Source organism: Mastigoproctus giganteus, chromosome 1 (genome assembly GCF_048544385.1).
Source record: "Mastigoproctus giganteus isolate SK-2022 chromosome 1, ASM4854438v1, whole genome shotgun sequence".
Classification (NCBI taxonomy): Eukaryota; Metazoa; Arthropoda; class Arachnida; order Uropygi; family Thelyphonidae; genus Mastigoproctus; species Mastigoproctus giganteus.
This window is the reverse complement of record NC_143575.1, coordinates 182,089,900-182,102,053: the sequence shown is the minus strand read 5'-3', so window position 1 is coordinate 182,102,053 and position 12,154 is coordinate 182,089,900. Positions and strand designations below refer to the sequence as shown.

General features: G+C 40.8%; 1 protein-coding gene across 1 annotated transcript in view; it reads left to right on the top strand.

The window, feature by feature from the left end:
* The window catches only part of LOC150091349 (monocarboxylate transporter 10-like), a 51,452-nt gene extending 40,310 nt beyond the window's left edge, over positions 1-11,142 (top strand). Inside the window, exons 3-5 of the mRNA XM_090383342.1 lie at positions 3,066-3,348; positions 9,068-9,449; positions 10,254-11,142. Coding sequence (XP_090239468.1) covers positions 3,066-3,348; positions 9,068-9,449; positions 10,254-10,912 — 1,324 coding nt within the window. The 3' untranslated portion in view covers positions 10,913-11,142. The remainder of the gene's footprint in view (positions 1-3,065; positions 3,349-9,067; positions 9,450-10,253) is intronic.
* The last annotated feature ends 1,012 nt before the right edge of the window (positions 11,143-12,154 follow it).

Sequence of the window (12,154 nt, the reverse complement as noted above, 5' to 3'; positions counted from 1 at the left end):
TTAATGAAAACCCCAAACACGAAAGATATCAAGATCTCCCCAAGAGATGGGGAAGGAGGGGATGCTGGAAACTTTGCTCTGTAGACCAAATATGGGTTTCACCACTTGAAGCCTCCAATAAGCAAAGTGGTGGTATTGCACAGGTTGATGGAGGTCATCATGGACTCCCTCACGTCCAGATTCTACCTCCGCATTGTTTAGGATCATGTCCAAGCATTTTGTGTGCTCCCCTGGCCGCCAACTTCCCCCATCGAAGATTTGTGGAACACAGCATTCGCCAGGTTACGACTTCGGAACGTCCTTCTGTCCAGCTGAGAACGCCTTCTGCGTTCTCGTGGAGTCATGCCACGCCAAAAGGGGCCTAATTCTTTTGGACAGAGTCATAATATTTTGGATCATGAGTGTAAGCCTGCCTCCTTGCATCATTTGCCACTCCGAAAAGTTTTAGGAGAACCAAACAAATCAACAATTACATAATTATAAACCCGTTTTCTTGAAATAGATTACAGTTCGTGATACGCACACTAATAAAAAAAAGATATAATCGAATATGATGAGAAGATTCCGTGTATTCAAGAAGTTTGACATTTTCAGTGTTTATTATAAATTTTGATAATTACATAATCTAAAAGTAAAAGAATTAATACATTTTAAATTAATGATATTTGAGTTTCGCAATTTTAAATTGCTTGCAGCATGTCAAGATGAATGATTCCCTTACCTATAACGATCCCACTATTACGAGGAAACTGTCGAGTATATAACTTGACTTGCGCGCGCTGTTCATGCGGTCCACGGTAGCACATTTGTAGCGTGCTTGTTCGCCGAGTGGAAGGGTCTGGGTTCGAATCCAGCAGAAGGTATTTAGGAAGTTTTCCTACCTTCTTCCACTCGGCGCTGAGTTAGTCGATCTCAGGCCGTGGAGTGAGGTTTCCTCCGGGTACTCCGGTTTCCCCTCACAGACCTAAAATCGACCGCAGAACACATATGAGGTTACAGACCACTACACTTCGCGTTTCTTGAAATTTCAATGCCCCGTTTAAGGGGGATTGAACTTTCAAGTTTCTCCTACGGGAGCTACCCCCGCCCGGGAGAGGGTAGTTCCTTACTCCTCCCAGAAAATGTTTAACTAGTTTATTCTTGATTCAAACATATGTTAGAATAACCCTATATGAAAAGATGGTGGATGTTTATTATTATAGTTGTTTTAATTACATAACCTGAGAGTAAAAGAATTAATGCATTTTAATCAAATTTAAATTCATTTGTCTTGATTGGTTCTTTGCTATTTTATCTATAGCTGATCGATAGTCACCGTAATTATCTATATATTAGCCGTTTTCTTGAAACGGCCAGTTGTGTAGTACAAACGAGAATAGTTCAACATTCACTCCATAGATGGAGCCACAGAAAGATGTTAACTGTTAAACAAACAGTTGTCTAAGTTGATAAAACATTTTTTTCTTATTAACAATTTGCACAATCGTGTCCTTTGTTTCGAAAAAAATAATAATAGGACAGCTGCAGAAACTCTGCTAGCAAGTGGGAAATTTTCGCAAAGGGTTCAGTGAACTGCAGCCCTTGCATACGATAGGCCTAACCGATCTGGTCTCAAATTGAAATCTCCTATTTCTTCGTAGGTGTGCAGGAACGTGGGAAAATATAAAAATTCCGAATTGTTTTATTTTACAAAACGGGCCAATTTTCTCTACTAGCGCTGCCTACCTTAAAAGAAAGAACCGATCGTTAGGATTCCATTGCACTGCTCACTATATCCCCACGTTGCACACGCGAGCTCATCATTTTATCGTTATTTAAAGATTTAGAAGTATGTCACAGTCAGGAGGAGAAATAAGATGGCCACGTGGCCGCTGCCACGCTACTCTGACTGGTGGTGTTGAACGTACCTTGCCGCAAAGAAAGACACTCTTTTGTGCTCCTGCAAATGCATCCAGGATTGAGGACCACAAAAAACATGGACTACATTTCTTTAGGACAGCTAGAAAAAAACTCTGCTACCAATTGCGAAAATTTCGCAACGCGAAGAGCTAGTATTTGAATTATGTTACATCTACAATTCTCGTGGAGAATATTTCATGAAAACTATTTCTGAGAAGGAGTAAAGACTATCACTCAACCTTTGTCAGCCCACCCATTATAACCTTTAATACTTTTCTTCGCTCTAATTAATTTGACCAGCTCTGCTTTCATCCATCTTGGAATCCTCGTGCTCGTAAATCGTGTTTAGTGTTATTCAGTTCGAATCTTTTCATAACATCAATAAAGTGTATAAAATCTAAAGTAACCTCACTTTTGTAGATGGCAGAGTTTGTCAGCTGACAACCAAAATTATGGCACTAATGTACTGTACTGTGGATTGGTGTAGCCAGTTTTGCGAGGGTTAACGGTTAGGTTTTCCTCCTCACTGATTAAGGGCTGCGTCTATTGAGCAGATAAGCTCTGATACCAAAATTCCTCAACTTAGTCAAAGATTATTATGCGAATACTACTCTTCAATTGTTATTGTTGTGTTTATAATGTCCAGACTTTTCGAATGATGTATCTTTGTAGATGCAAAACTCAAAGCCAATGTCGTGAACAAACATATTCCAGAACAGCTCTGAAAATGTGTAATAGATTGTTAAATAAATTGTAATATAACTGTAGGATTTGTCCCTTCTACCCCTTAAACTAGGGAAGGGACGTGGATGCGCATTTTTTTTCCCAAAATAAACTTAGCAGAAAATGCCTTGTGATTTAAAGGAAATACCCTCTCATTTTAACAGAGATATAACTGCACTAATGAGCCTTCATTTGTTTTTTCACAAAAAAACTCTGTTACCTTACTTTTCAAACAGCCCCCGAAACTATATTAACAGTAACATCGTACGATTCAATTTTTACTGAAGATTATTTCAATACGAAGCATCATTGGAGTGTCATTTGGTAGTTTGAACTCCTTAAATGTATCTATAACTAGGACCCAATCGACGTATTGAATTCAGTTGAGTTTACTAAATCAAGCCATTAAGGATTAACCATCGCATTGCCTTCTTTATTTGCAGAAGCCTCGGTTGGAGAATTGGTTTGCAGACGGTCACAGGCCTCGTGTTCCTCACCTTCGTCCTTGGTATCTTCTACCGACCAGCGTCTCTGTACCACCCCCAGAGGCGAGCCATTTTACACATTAAGAGCTTACAGAAGCGTTCAAAGGCCAAGGATAAAAACACCTCCACAGAAAAGCCGCCGTTTTTCGATTTTGGTGTTCTCAAGTCCCGGACTGTACAGATACTCGTGGCAGGGACAGCTCTTGCAGCGTTTGGTATCAACACCCCCTTGATGTTACTGGTAAGTTATCCCCCCCCCCCTTTTTTTCATTTCATGACACTGTCACAATTATGCGTAATGGATTTTAATTGAAAGTTCTTTGATCGCAAGATTCCGGGTCAAAGGTTAAAGGTGAGAGAAAACAAATTTTGTATTCGCAGCACTCGCGCACTTAATTGTAAAAGGGATGGAGAAAAGCGAAGGAGTTAATTTAACCTCGTACGACATCGCTGACCCGTTCTCGTAAAGCCTCGTAACCCAAATGTTTACGGTCCATCCTCTTCTCGGATAATTCCTCCAGTCGGGAAGAGGACCCGCACGTGTGCGAGTACCACATCGCTCCTTAATTAAGCTTCACACCTGCCAGTCGGACTGACGGCTGCAATCTGTGACCCCTCGGAAGCATTCGGTCGTTTATTACCGATGTCCCGGAGTGGTTTTCATAACTTCATTAACGTTCGTAATGGTCACGTTTCGAAGGGGACGATTAAAAGCGGGAGGTCATATCAGAGGAAGCGGGGACGGACAGAGCAGCGTTTCTTCTTAATTAATCGTCTCTCTCGTGCGCGATAACCCCCGCTTTATTAGACCGATGCTGTCCACAATAATCTGAAATCGAGTGAGATAATTTAATGCAGAGGCACGTGATCACCGAATGCATTGTTGTAGATGTATTGTTGCCATTTGCGTCTGCCAGCGCGTGCAAAATCCTGCTGGCCTGTCTCGTGACTTTTTTTTAAATGTTGATTATTTATTAATCATCAGCTAAAAAAAAAAAAAATCGAAATTAAAGTGAAAAGCAGTCAGCGGAGATTAAAAGCCTCGCAGTCATTAAAAATCAACACGTCCGAGTTAATACGAGTGCGCATACTTCCCATCATTCATTTCGCTCTAGTAAGCAAACGATTAATTAGTCCATTGCTTATTAAACGAAATGCATGATGGGAAGGTCTTCATTTTCTCATTCTTGGAATATTTAAATACCACCATCCCGACAAGAATAACTATCTTTGTCTTTTGGTCCGTTGCCTTGACGCTCACATCCTCATCGATCCTAATAAATTGGCCATCTACTATATACACAAAGATAATTCAAAAAATAGCTACAAATTAAACGTTAATCTTTTTTGTCCGCACGTGGATGAATAGTTTAGTTTTGTTTTTTTAATTCTAAAAGGAGTTAAAACATTCACTGATCGATAGAAGAATGAAGCAACGTTTACAAAAGATTACAGTTGTTAAAAAGTTGGCAAACAAATGTAGCAGATTTACAGCGTGTTGGTTAACTTTTTCCTATTTATATTATGACTCTCTTTAAAGGTGATTGATGTGTTGGTAACGATGAAAGCCTTCTGTTTCTAATACTGACTTCACCTATTTAAAAATTTAAAACTTCGTGACCACACCGATGAGGAATAAAAAATCGAAAACTTTTTAACAAAGTGATCATTCTGCTGGAAGATGGATTGTTAAGAGTAGGAGCTTAATGATCACGTGTCTCCACTTTTATCACGAGCAGGATGGTGTTGTTGATATGGAGTGAAGTGTCAAGAGGGCCGGCTGTAGAAGAATATCGTGCTGGGAGAAATAGCGCTTGATTACAAGATATCATTTCTGCTTTGTTTACTAAAATTAAAACTAAACACGTTTTTGAATGATCGCCAACGAATTAAGTTCCTTTGCGATTGCCACACCTCCAACCGGTGCTTGACTTAGTCCATTAGAGCTTTCTTAAATCACTAGACACTGTAGAAACGTTTCTTTTTTTGTACCTTCAGTTTCTTCTCCGATTTATTTTCAGGTGATTCATTGTGCGAGTATTGATTACGAATTTAATACAAAAGAAACTTAATTGAATTTTCCGTTGTAGTGATTTCAATAATTGTTATGTCCATTGAGTGACAGCCATGCAGATTACAAGACATCGGACTATACTTGAACTGCAAGCAAATACACCGCTCGACAAAATTAACAGAACACGTAGAAAACGTGGTGTACCTCGTGCAATTTGCGATGAAGCAGGACAAAATTTGGTATGGTAGGGTACCATAGAATAACGGTGAAATAACGGGACAGCGAGAAACTTCGGGTAGGTATAAGGGCATTTTTAGGTGTTGTATAAGAATTACCAAAAAGGTTACATTGCAGAAGTCGATACAAGATGATCGAAAATATGGTCACATGACATCAGTACGGCGTATGATCCTTTCCAACGGCCTGACAAAGGTGAACCATACTCAATATACGGGTGTCTATTAAGGTTCTGTAACAACAAATACAATTCTTCCACCAGATCAGACTGTCGGCGTGCAATGCGATGCCCAATGGCGTCCCACACATGTTCTATCCGATTTAAGTCTGTTGATCGTGCTGACCACGGCAGCCGTTGGACATTGCCAGTTTCAAGATATTCCCCCACCACATGAGCTCTAGGTGCAGGTGTTGTTGTTATGCATGAAAGGAAAATCTGAGCCAACCGCACCCAGGGATCAAGAATCTGTTCTCGGTACCTCCGCGAGTTACGATAACCCTATAAAAAACATGAAGAGGGGTGCGGCCGTTGATCAGTATTCCGCCACACGAGAACACCGCCTACACCGCAAGTGTCCCTTTCTCTAATGTTGGAGGGATGGTACCACGTTCCTCGTTGACTCCAGATGAAATAACGTAGACTAAAACGGGACTCATCAGAGAATATAACTGTACGCCATTTGCAGGGCTACAAGTCACATGTTCATGGCATCAGTTTCGACAAGCTGTAAGGTGGTTTGGGGTTCCCGGGATACAAACCACTGACTTCCTTGCGTACAGTCCGGTTGGAAAAGTGGCCGCGTTTCCAACCGGACTGTGTGGCCGCAGCAACCTCAAGAGACAGTTGATGACCTTGGGCGTCGCAGGGCATCGTTGCGTTCTGTCTTGCTGTTAGAGCCAGATAGCGGGCTCTTCTGGTTTACATAGCCTTAGGGCCACTCTGGCCAGCTCTTCTTGTAATGGTTCCTCTCTCCTGAAACTGCTTCCATAGTGCCGAAACTGCGTGACACATTAATCCAACGTGCCGCAACTGCCCGGCTTAAAGTTGTCCAACAGACCTGCCATCTCAAGGAATCGTCTAAAAAAAGACGATGACCTGCTACCCTGAATACTAGAGATGTGGCTATCCCACTGAGCAAGCCAAAAAACGGGATGAATGAAGTGATTCAGTGACAACCCGTGTTTTTTATAAGCATGAATAATTTGCGTTTCTGTAAAGTGGTAAATCGATTTCTATTGAACACGTTATACCAAATATTCGCCTTCGGTGACACTGTTCACAATAAAATACTGTATTCATAAAAAACATTTTGTTCTGGTAATTTTGTCGAACGGTGTATATTATATGAAAAATACGTAACATTCTCTCTTTCACGAATTTTAATATTAAAAATATACTCAAAAACAAATATTCCTTTACTTTACCTAACATTGCGTCGTATAAATACTCGCCCTAGGACTTAACACACCCAACCCAGAGATTCTACCATCGTCGGAAGCATGTGTGAAAGTCCATGTTTCACCAAGCTTGAAACAAAACTTTACGCAATGCAACATTAGATGAAGTACGAGAAAGAAAAACAGAGATTTACTTTTTGCAGTCATCCTAAATAAATATAAATGTCAGGGCTGCTCTAATTAGGCAATTCTCTGAGATGGCATGCATTTGTAAGAGTAAAGTGGACAAATCCAGCTTGGATGTTAGTTAAACGTTGACCCCAGTGTGGTAAGCAGGGTATAAAGATAATTTCAGGAAACAGAAAATACATAACGAAGACCTGTCTAAGGTCATCTCAGGGTTATTTCTTCGCAAAAAAAAAGTTACTGTTTTGGCATCGTAACACTATCTTCCACATAACTGGAAATTTCCTGTGCCATGGGACTGGTTATTTTGTGGAAAGCATCCAGTCCATCTTGTGCAAGACAATCCACAATCAGCAATTGTCGGGAGATTGCTATAACCTTCGTAATGTCATGAAGGAACACATCTGGAGGAATGGCGCCATGGATAGGATTATTATTATCAATGTTAAATCTTAAAGAACAAGGATTCGATGGTTAATACCTTGATTGGACTATGATGACATCATATGGGGATAGACCAACGCCTTTAGTAATATATTTCATATTCCAAAGAGAAAGCAAATCTGGTTTAGTTAAATGATACATCAACAGTCGTAAACAAAAGGACATGAGCACTTTAAAGTAATTACTCAACGCTAAAAACAAAACTCATTTGATTGGACTCCTCTTTCAGAAATTACATAATTCAGAACGTTTACGGGCGCCTCCGTAGCCAGGTGGGAAGGAGCAGCAGTGCGTAGCACACGCTTCTTGATTAGACCGGGGTTCGAGCCCGTCACCACCAAATACGGAGGATGCGGAAAGGTCAGGGAATGACTACCGCATATTCCCGGAGCAATATGGCCTTAGTTGCTAATGCTCCTAAAAACCAAATAACAAACAAACAAACAAACAAACAGAACGTTTACGACCTTTCTGAACTTCGTTACAGGGACGTCGACATTGTCTCCACCGATTGCAAGATGAGAACAAAATCTTACCGACTCAAAGACGACTGGTATTTGTTTGAAAGTATTCTTTCAACCTTTCGCCCAAATGGAGCTCGTAATCCGGCCCCCTCTGCCCCCTCACACTCTCGCACTGTCAGGAAATGAACTCCGTGTTCGCTATTGTGATGTGTCTCCGTTCCTTTTTTTTTACTCGCTCAACGAAAGCGTTTCACTCCATCTGATTAGCTACTCTCAAACCCCGACTCTCGCTTCAACAGACCTCTGCTTTCGTAAAGGTTTATGGGACCCTTCACGTGATCTACTCGAATCGCAACAAATTGTACGGATGACCAAAGAACTCACAATAAAACTTTCCTCTTTCTTTGGTCTGTCTGGATCGGAATAAGTCTTTGAAGATTGGCAACTGCTAATTGTCACTCCTTAGATCACTGGCGGTATTGAAATTATCTTCTTAAAATCAATAATCCCACGATGTCTTTTCAAAACCAAATGTCTTTACTGTGACAAAGATATGATTTTCTTCGTATTCAATAAGTCCAGCGTGTAAACAAAGCCAGAGAATTACTATTTATCTTCTCATGTTCTCCACGCACATCATGCTCCCCTCCGTCGCGGTTGACATTGCTGTCAGCGGGGATAATTTTCACTTCAACGTCATCCAAACTGTCATCCTGTTTGTACGCCTTTGTCAGCAGTTCCCATTCTCAATAACATTCTCTTCCATCCAACCCCCAACATGAAAAATAACTCCAAATTGAATGAAAACAATAGCCCGAAATTGATTCCTACCAAGTTTTAAAAAAACGGCATAATATTTTCACAACCGTTAGCTATCCCGACATCGTGGAGTGTTTTTAATATTTTGGTTCGTCCTTTCTTTGGAAGAATTCTATCACACGCTGGATGTTTACTTTGGAAACACAAATGTATATTTTGTTTATACAAACTCCTGTCTATATTCAGAAAGATCGGATTATCTTTTCAAAGATGGGTAAAGTCAATAAAATAAGGCGAATCTTCAGCTTTAGAAACAATTTATTCCAGAGACGAAAGTTTTATCTTTGATTTCTTTTTAAAAACTAAAAACTTTTAAAGCCCTATTTAAAAACTATTTTTGAAAACAATATCTATCCCTCAACAGTTCTAATACTGAATTTCTTTTTTACCCCCAACAGATCTACCAAGGCAGGAAAGAAGGACTAGATTACAACTCCTTGTTGCTCCTCCAGGTGTTCCTAGGACTCGCCTACTTGGTTGGGAGTGGCTGTTTCGGTTTTATTGTCGTTAAAAACAGCGTTCAGTGTTTGATCGCGCGTCAGTATCTGTGTCAGGCAGCATCCTTTATGATCAGCACCTCTCTGCTCGCGTTCACCACTCTCGAAGAATACCACGGCTACCTGTTGTTTATCTGGATCTACGGCATTTTCTACGGAGGGTATCAGTACTCGTTGAGGATGTTTACCTTTGAAAAAGTAAGAGCAAGGAATTTTGCCAAGGCCTGGGGTTACGTACAATGGTCTCAGGCTATTCCAAACCTCATAGGGATTCCCGTCACTGGTAAGAATCCTTTCATTATTCGAAAATTATTACAGATTAGATATTTCTAAATTTGAAACAGTTTTTTTTTTTATTATTTTAACGGAATTTTCCAACAACCATCAAGATTAAATCAAGAATTGAGACACGCAAATTATGCATTCGCAATATTTTTATTAATAATCGCGGCATCAAGCCTTAAACTCAAAAACTATTGAGTAGCAGTTTCATTTCAAATATATTAGGGCAAACTTCGAAGATGGGTTTGGTCTGGGTGATCGTTCTCTGTGGACAATCAATCAATCTGGGAGGTATTGTAGAAAAATAAAAGCTGAAAGTTTTCCCAATTTCTGCGATTCTTGTAATACCATCTTAATACGAAACAGCCGGCCATCAACTTTACTCCTTAACTCTATTTGTCAAAATGTTTTTAAAATCTGCGATCCTTCAACAGAGTTTAATGAATTGGTAGAACGGACAGATAGAAGACTTCTGCAGCATCAGGACTCATTACTGTCCTATTACTCACCTATACAGCCCTCCGTGTCAGCATGGTGGCTACTTCAATTGCATTATGTCCAGTATAAAAATTTCTGTACCCAATTACAGTCACGTGACTTCAGGAAATTCTAAGCGGACTTTAAGTAGTGGCCAAGTTAGTCGGTCTCCGTGAGGGAGTTGGAGGTTTTATCCTGATACCATCAGGTTTTCATTCAGCAAAATAAACAAATTACCCATCATTAATATTATTGATGACAATTGTTTTAAACTTTGGTGTATTCAACCCATTACATTTCATAATCAGAACTGTTCTTTCCCCCGCAGGTTACATCAACGAACTCTACGGAGACAAGACGGGATTCTACCTCTCATCAGCGTTCACCTTCCTGGGCACCATGACCCTCTTCTTGATCGACGTCCACAAGTGGAACCTGCAACGGAAAAAGAGCGACATGATCTCCGACGAGAGGCGATGCTCCGACTCGTGCCCCGACCGCAACTTCAGCCGCAGGTCGTCCCTCCAGGAGTCTTTCTTCGACCGCCACACATCTCTGGCGCATCTTCAGCAGCAGCGGAGTCTGACCTTCGGAAACTACGCCGACCTCCGCCGTCAGGAGCTGACGTGCATATCGGAGGAGGTGATGATGGATAACTTTCTCGAAGACTTCGTCGACGACTGCATCACCTCGTGCAACAAGGAGGAGAAGTTCCTGATGCTGAGCGAATACGAAAATAACCTCAACAAAACCGAGGAGATCACGGGCGACAGCGGCAGGATACCCATCCGTAAGACGGCGATGATGTTCGCCGCTCCGAAACTGGAGCAGTGTCCGAACTGCAGGCGGTGCATGACGGTGCCGCTAGAGGGCAGCATCGATCAGGGCTGTCCGAATGATTCGCCTCTGTTTCGATCGTCGATGAAACAACCGTCAAAACCCGCATGCAGCGTTGACGTAATCGAAGAGGTGACGACTTCATTATAAATTAGTGAATCGTTCCATAATGAAGAAACCGCCGGTGTTTTAGTGTAATGCAGTTCGTTAGAGTGTCAAAAGAGGGCGCCACCCCCTTCTGTACTAATTCTTTATAGTCGATACTTTTGTCTTTCATTTGCACTGGAGTTTTTAAACACGAACTGTATTTTCGGTGCATTCAGAGAATCGTTTTGTAACCTTAAAATATTTCAGACGAGAATCTCTTATCGAATGCTGAACTTGTGGCCCGTGTGTACAGTTGTATTATGACATAATTAGCAGTAAGCAAATAAAATTCCCACTGCATTTGTCAATAATTTATTCATTTCCCTTTTAATCCCCATCCCTCTTTTTTTCTTTGTGAGATTTGTAAAATTCGATTTATATTTGAATTTGAAATGCTCCACTAAACAAAACAACGCCCAGTATCTTCACCAATAATTTAGGCTGATAATAGATACTATTTATTGGTCTAAACATTAATTTATTTCAGTAGAGCTTGAATTTTCTGGGAAGACGTTACGGGACTCGTCTCCTTAAAAATAACCATCTTTGGAGTGATGCGATCCAAGTCTTTAAAACTGTTAAATCGCAAATGGCATACTCTAATATAGGAATCCACAACCTTTTGCTGCCCATGAACATCGTTTGAAATATCTTGGAAGTGAAAACCCTACACCAGCTAACGTGGCCATCTTGTATGTCTAAATATGAAGTTCCAGTACACGCTGTTCAATAAAGAATGATCAATTTTTCATGAACAACCGTACTGCTTGCTATGTCTACCTGAGCTGTGGAATTTAAGACCAAGCCAAACTGGATCATACAGCAATTGCTCAGATGACTCGTGTGAACGTGACACGCGAGGAACGGTATGCTGCTGCCAAATTCTGTTTCCATCTGAAGTAAACATCAGCTGAAGCCTATGAAATGTTGAGGCTTATGGCGAATACGCTTCCATCTAGCACAGCTCGCAGATCGTTTAAAGATGGACGTGATTCAGCCACAAAATTCGGCAGTCCTGGAGCTCCAACTACTGCTTCTGTAATCGTCAGAGAAGATTACAGAAAGCACGCAAATGTGTTAATCATCCACCCTGCGATTTTTTTTATATTTCCAAAGTTAAAGAAAGAGCTGTGAGGAGAACATTTCCAGTCGTCAAAAGACGTTGTAGGAGGCAATTCTCGCACGCATGTAAAAAAAAAATGGCTTCCACCATGTTTTCGAAGAACAACAGAAACTTTGGAGTAA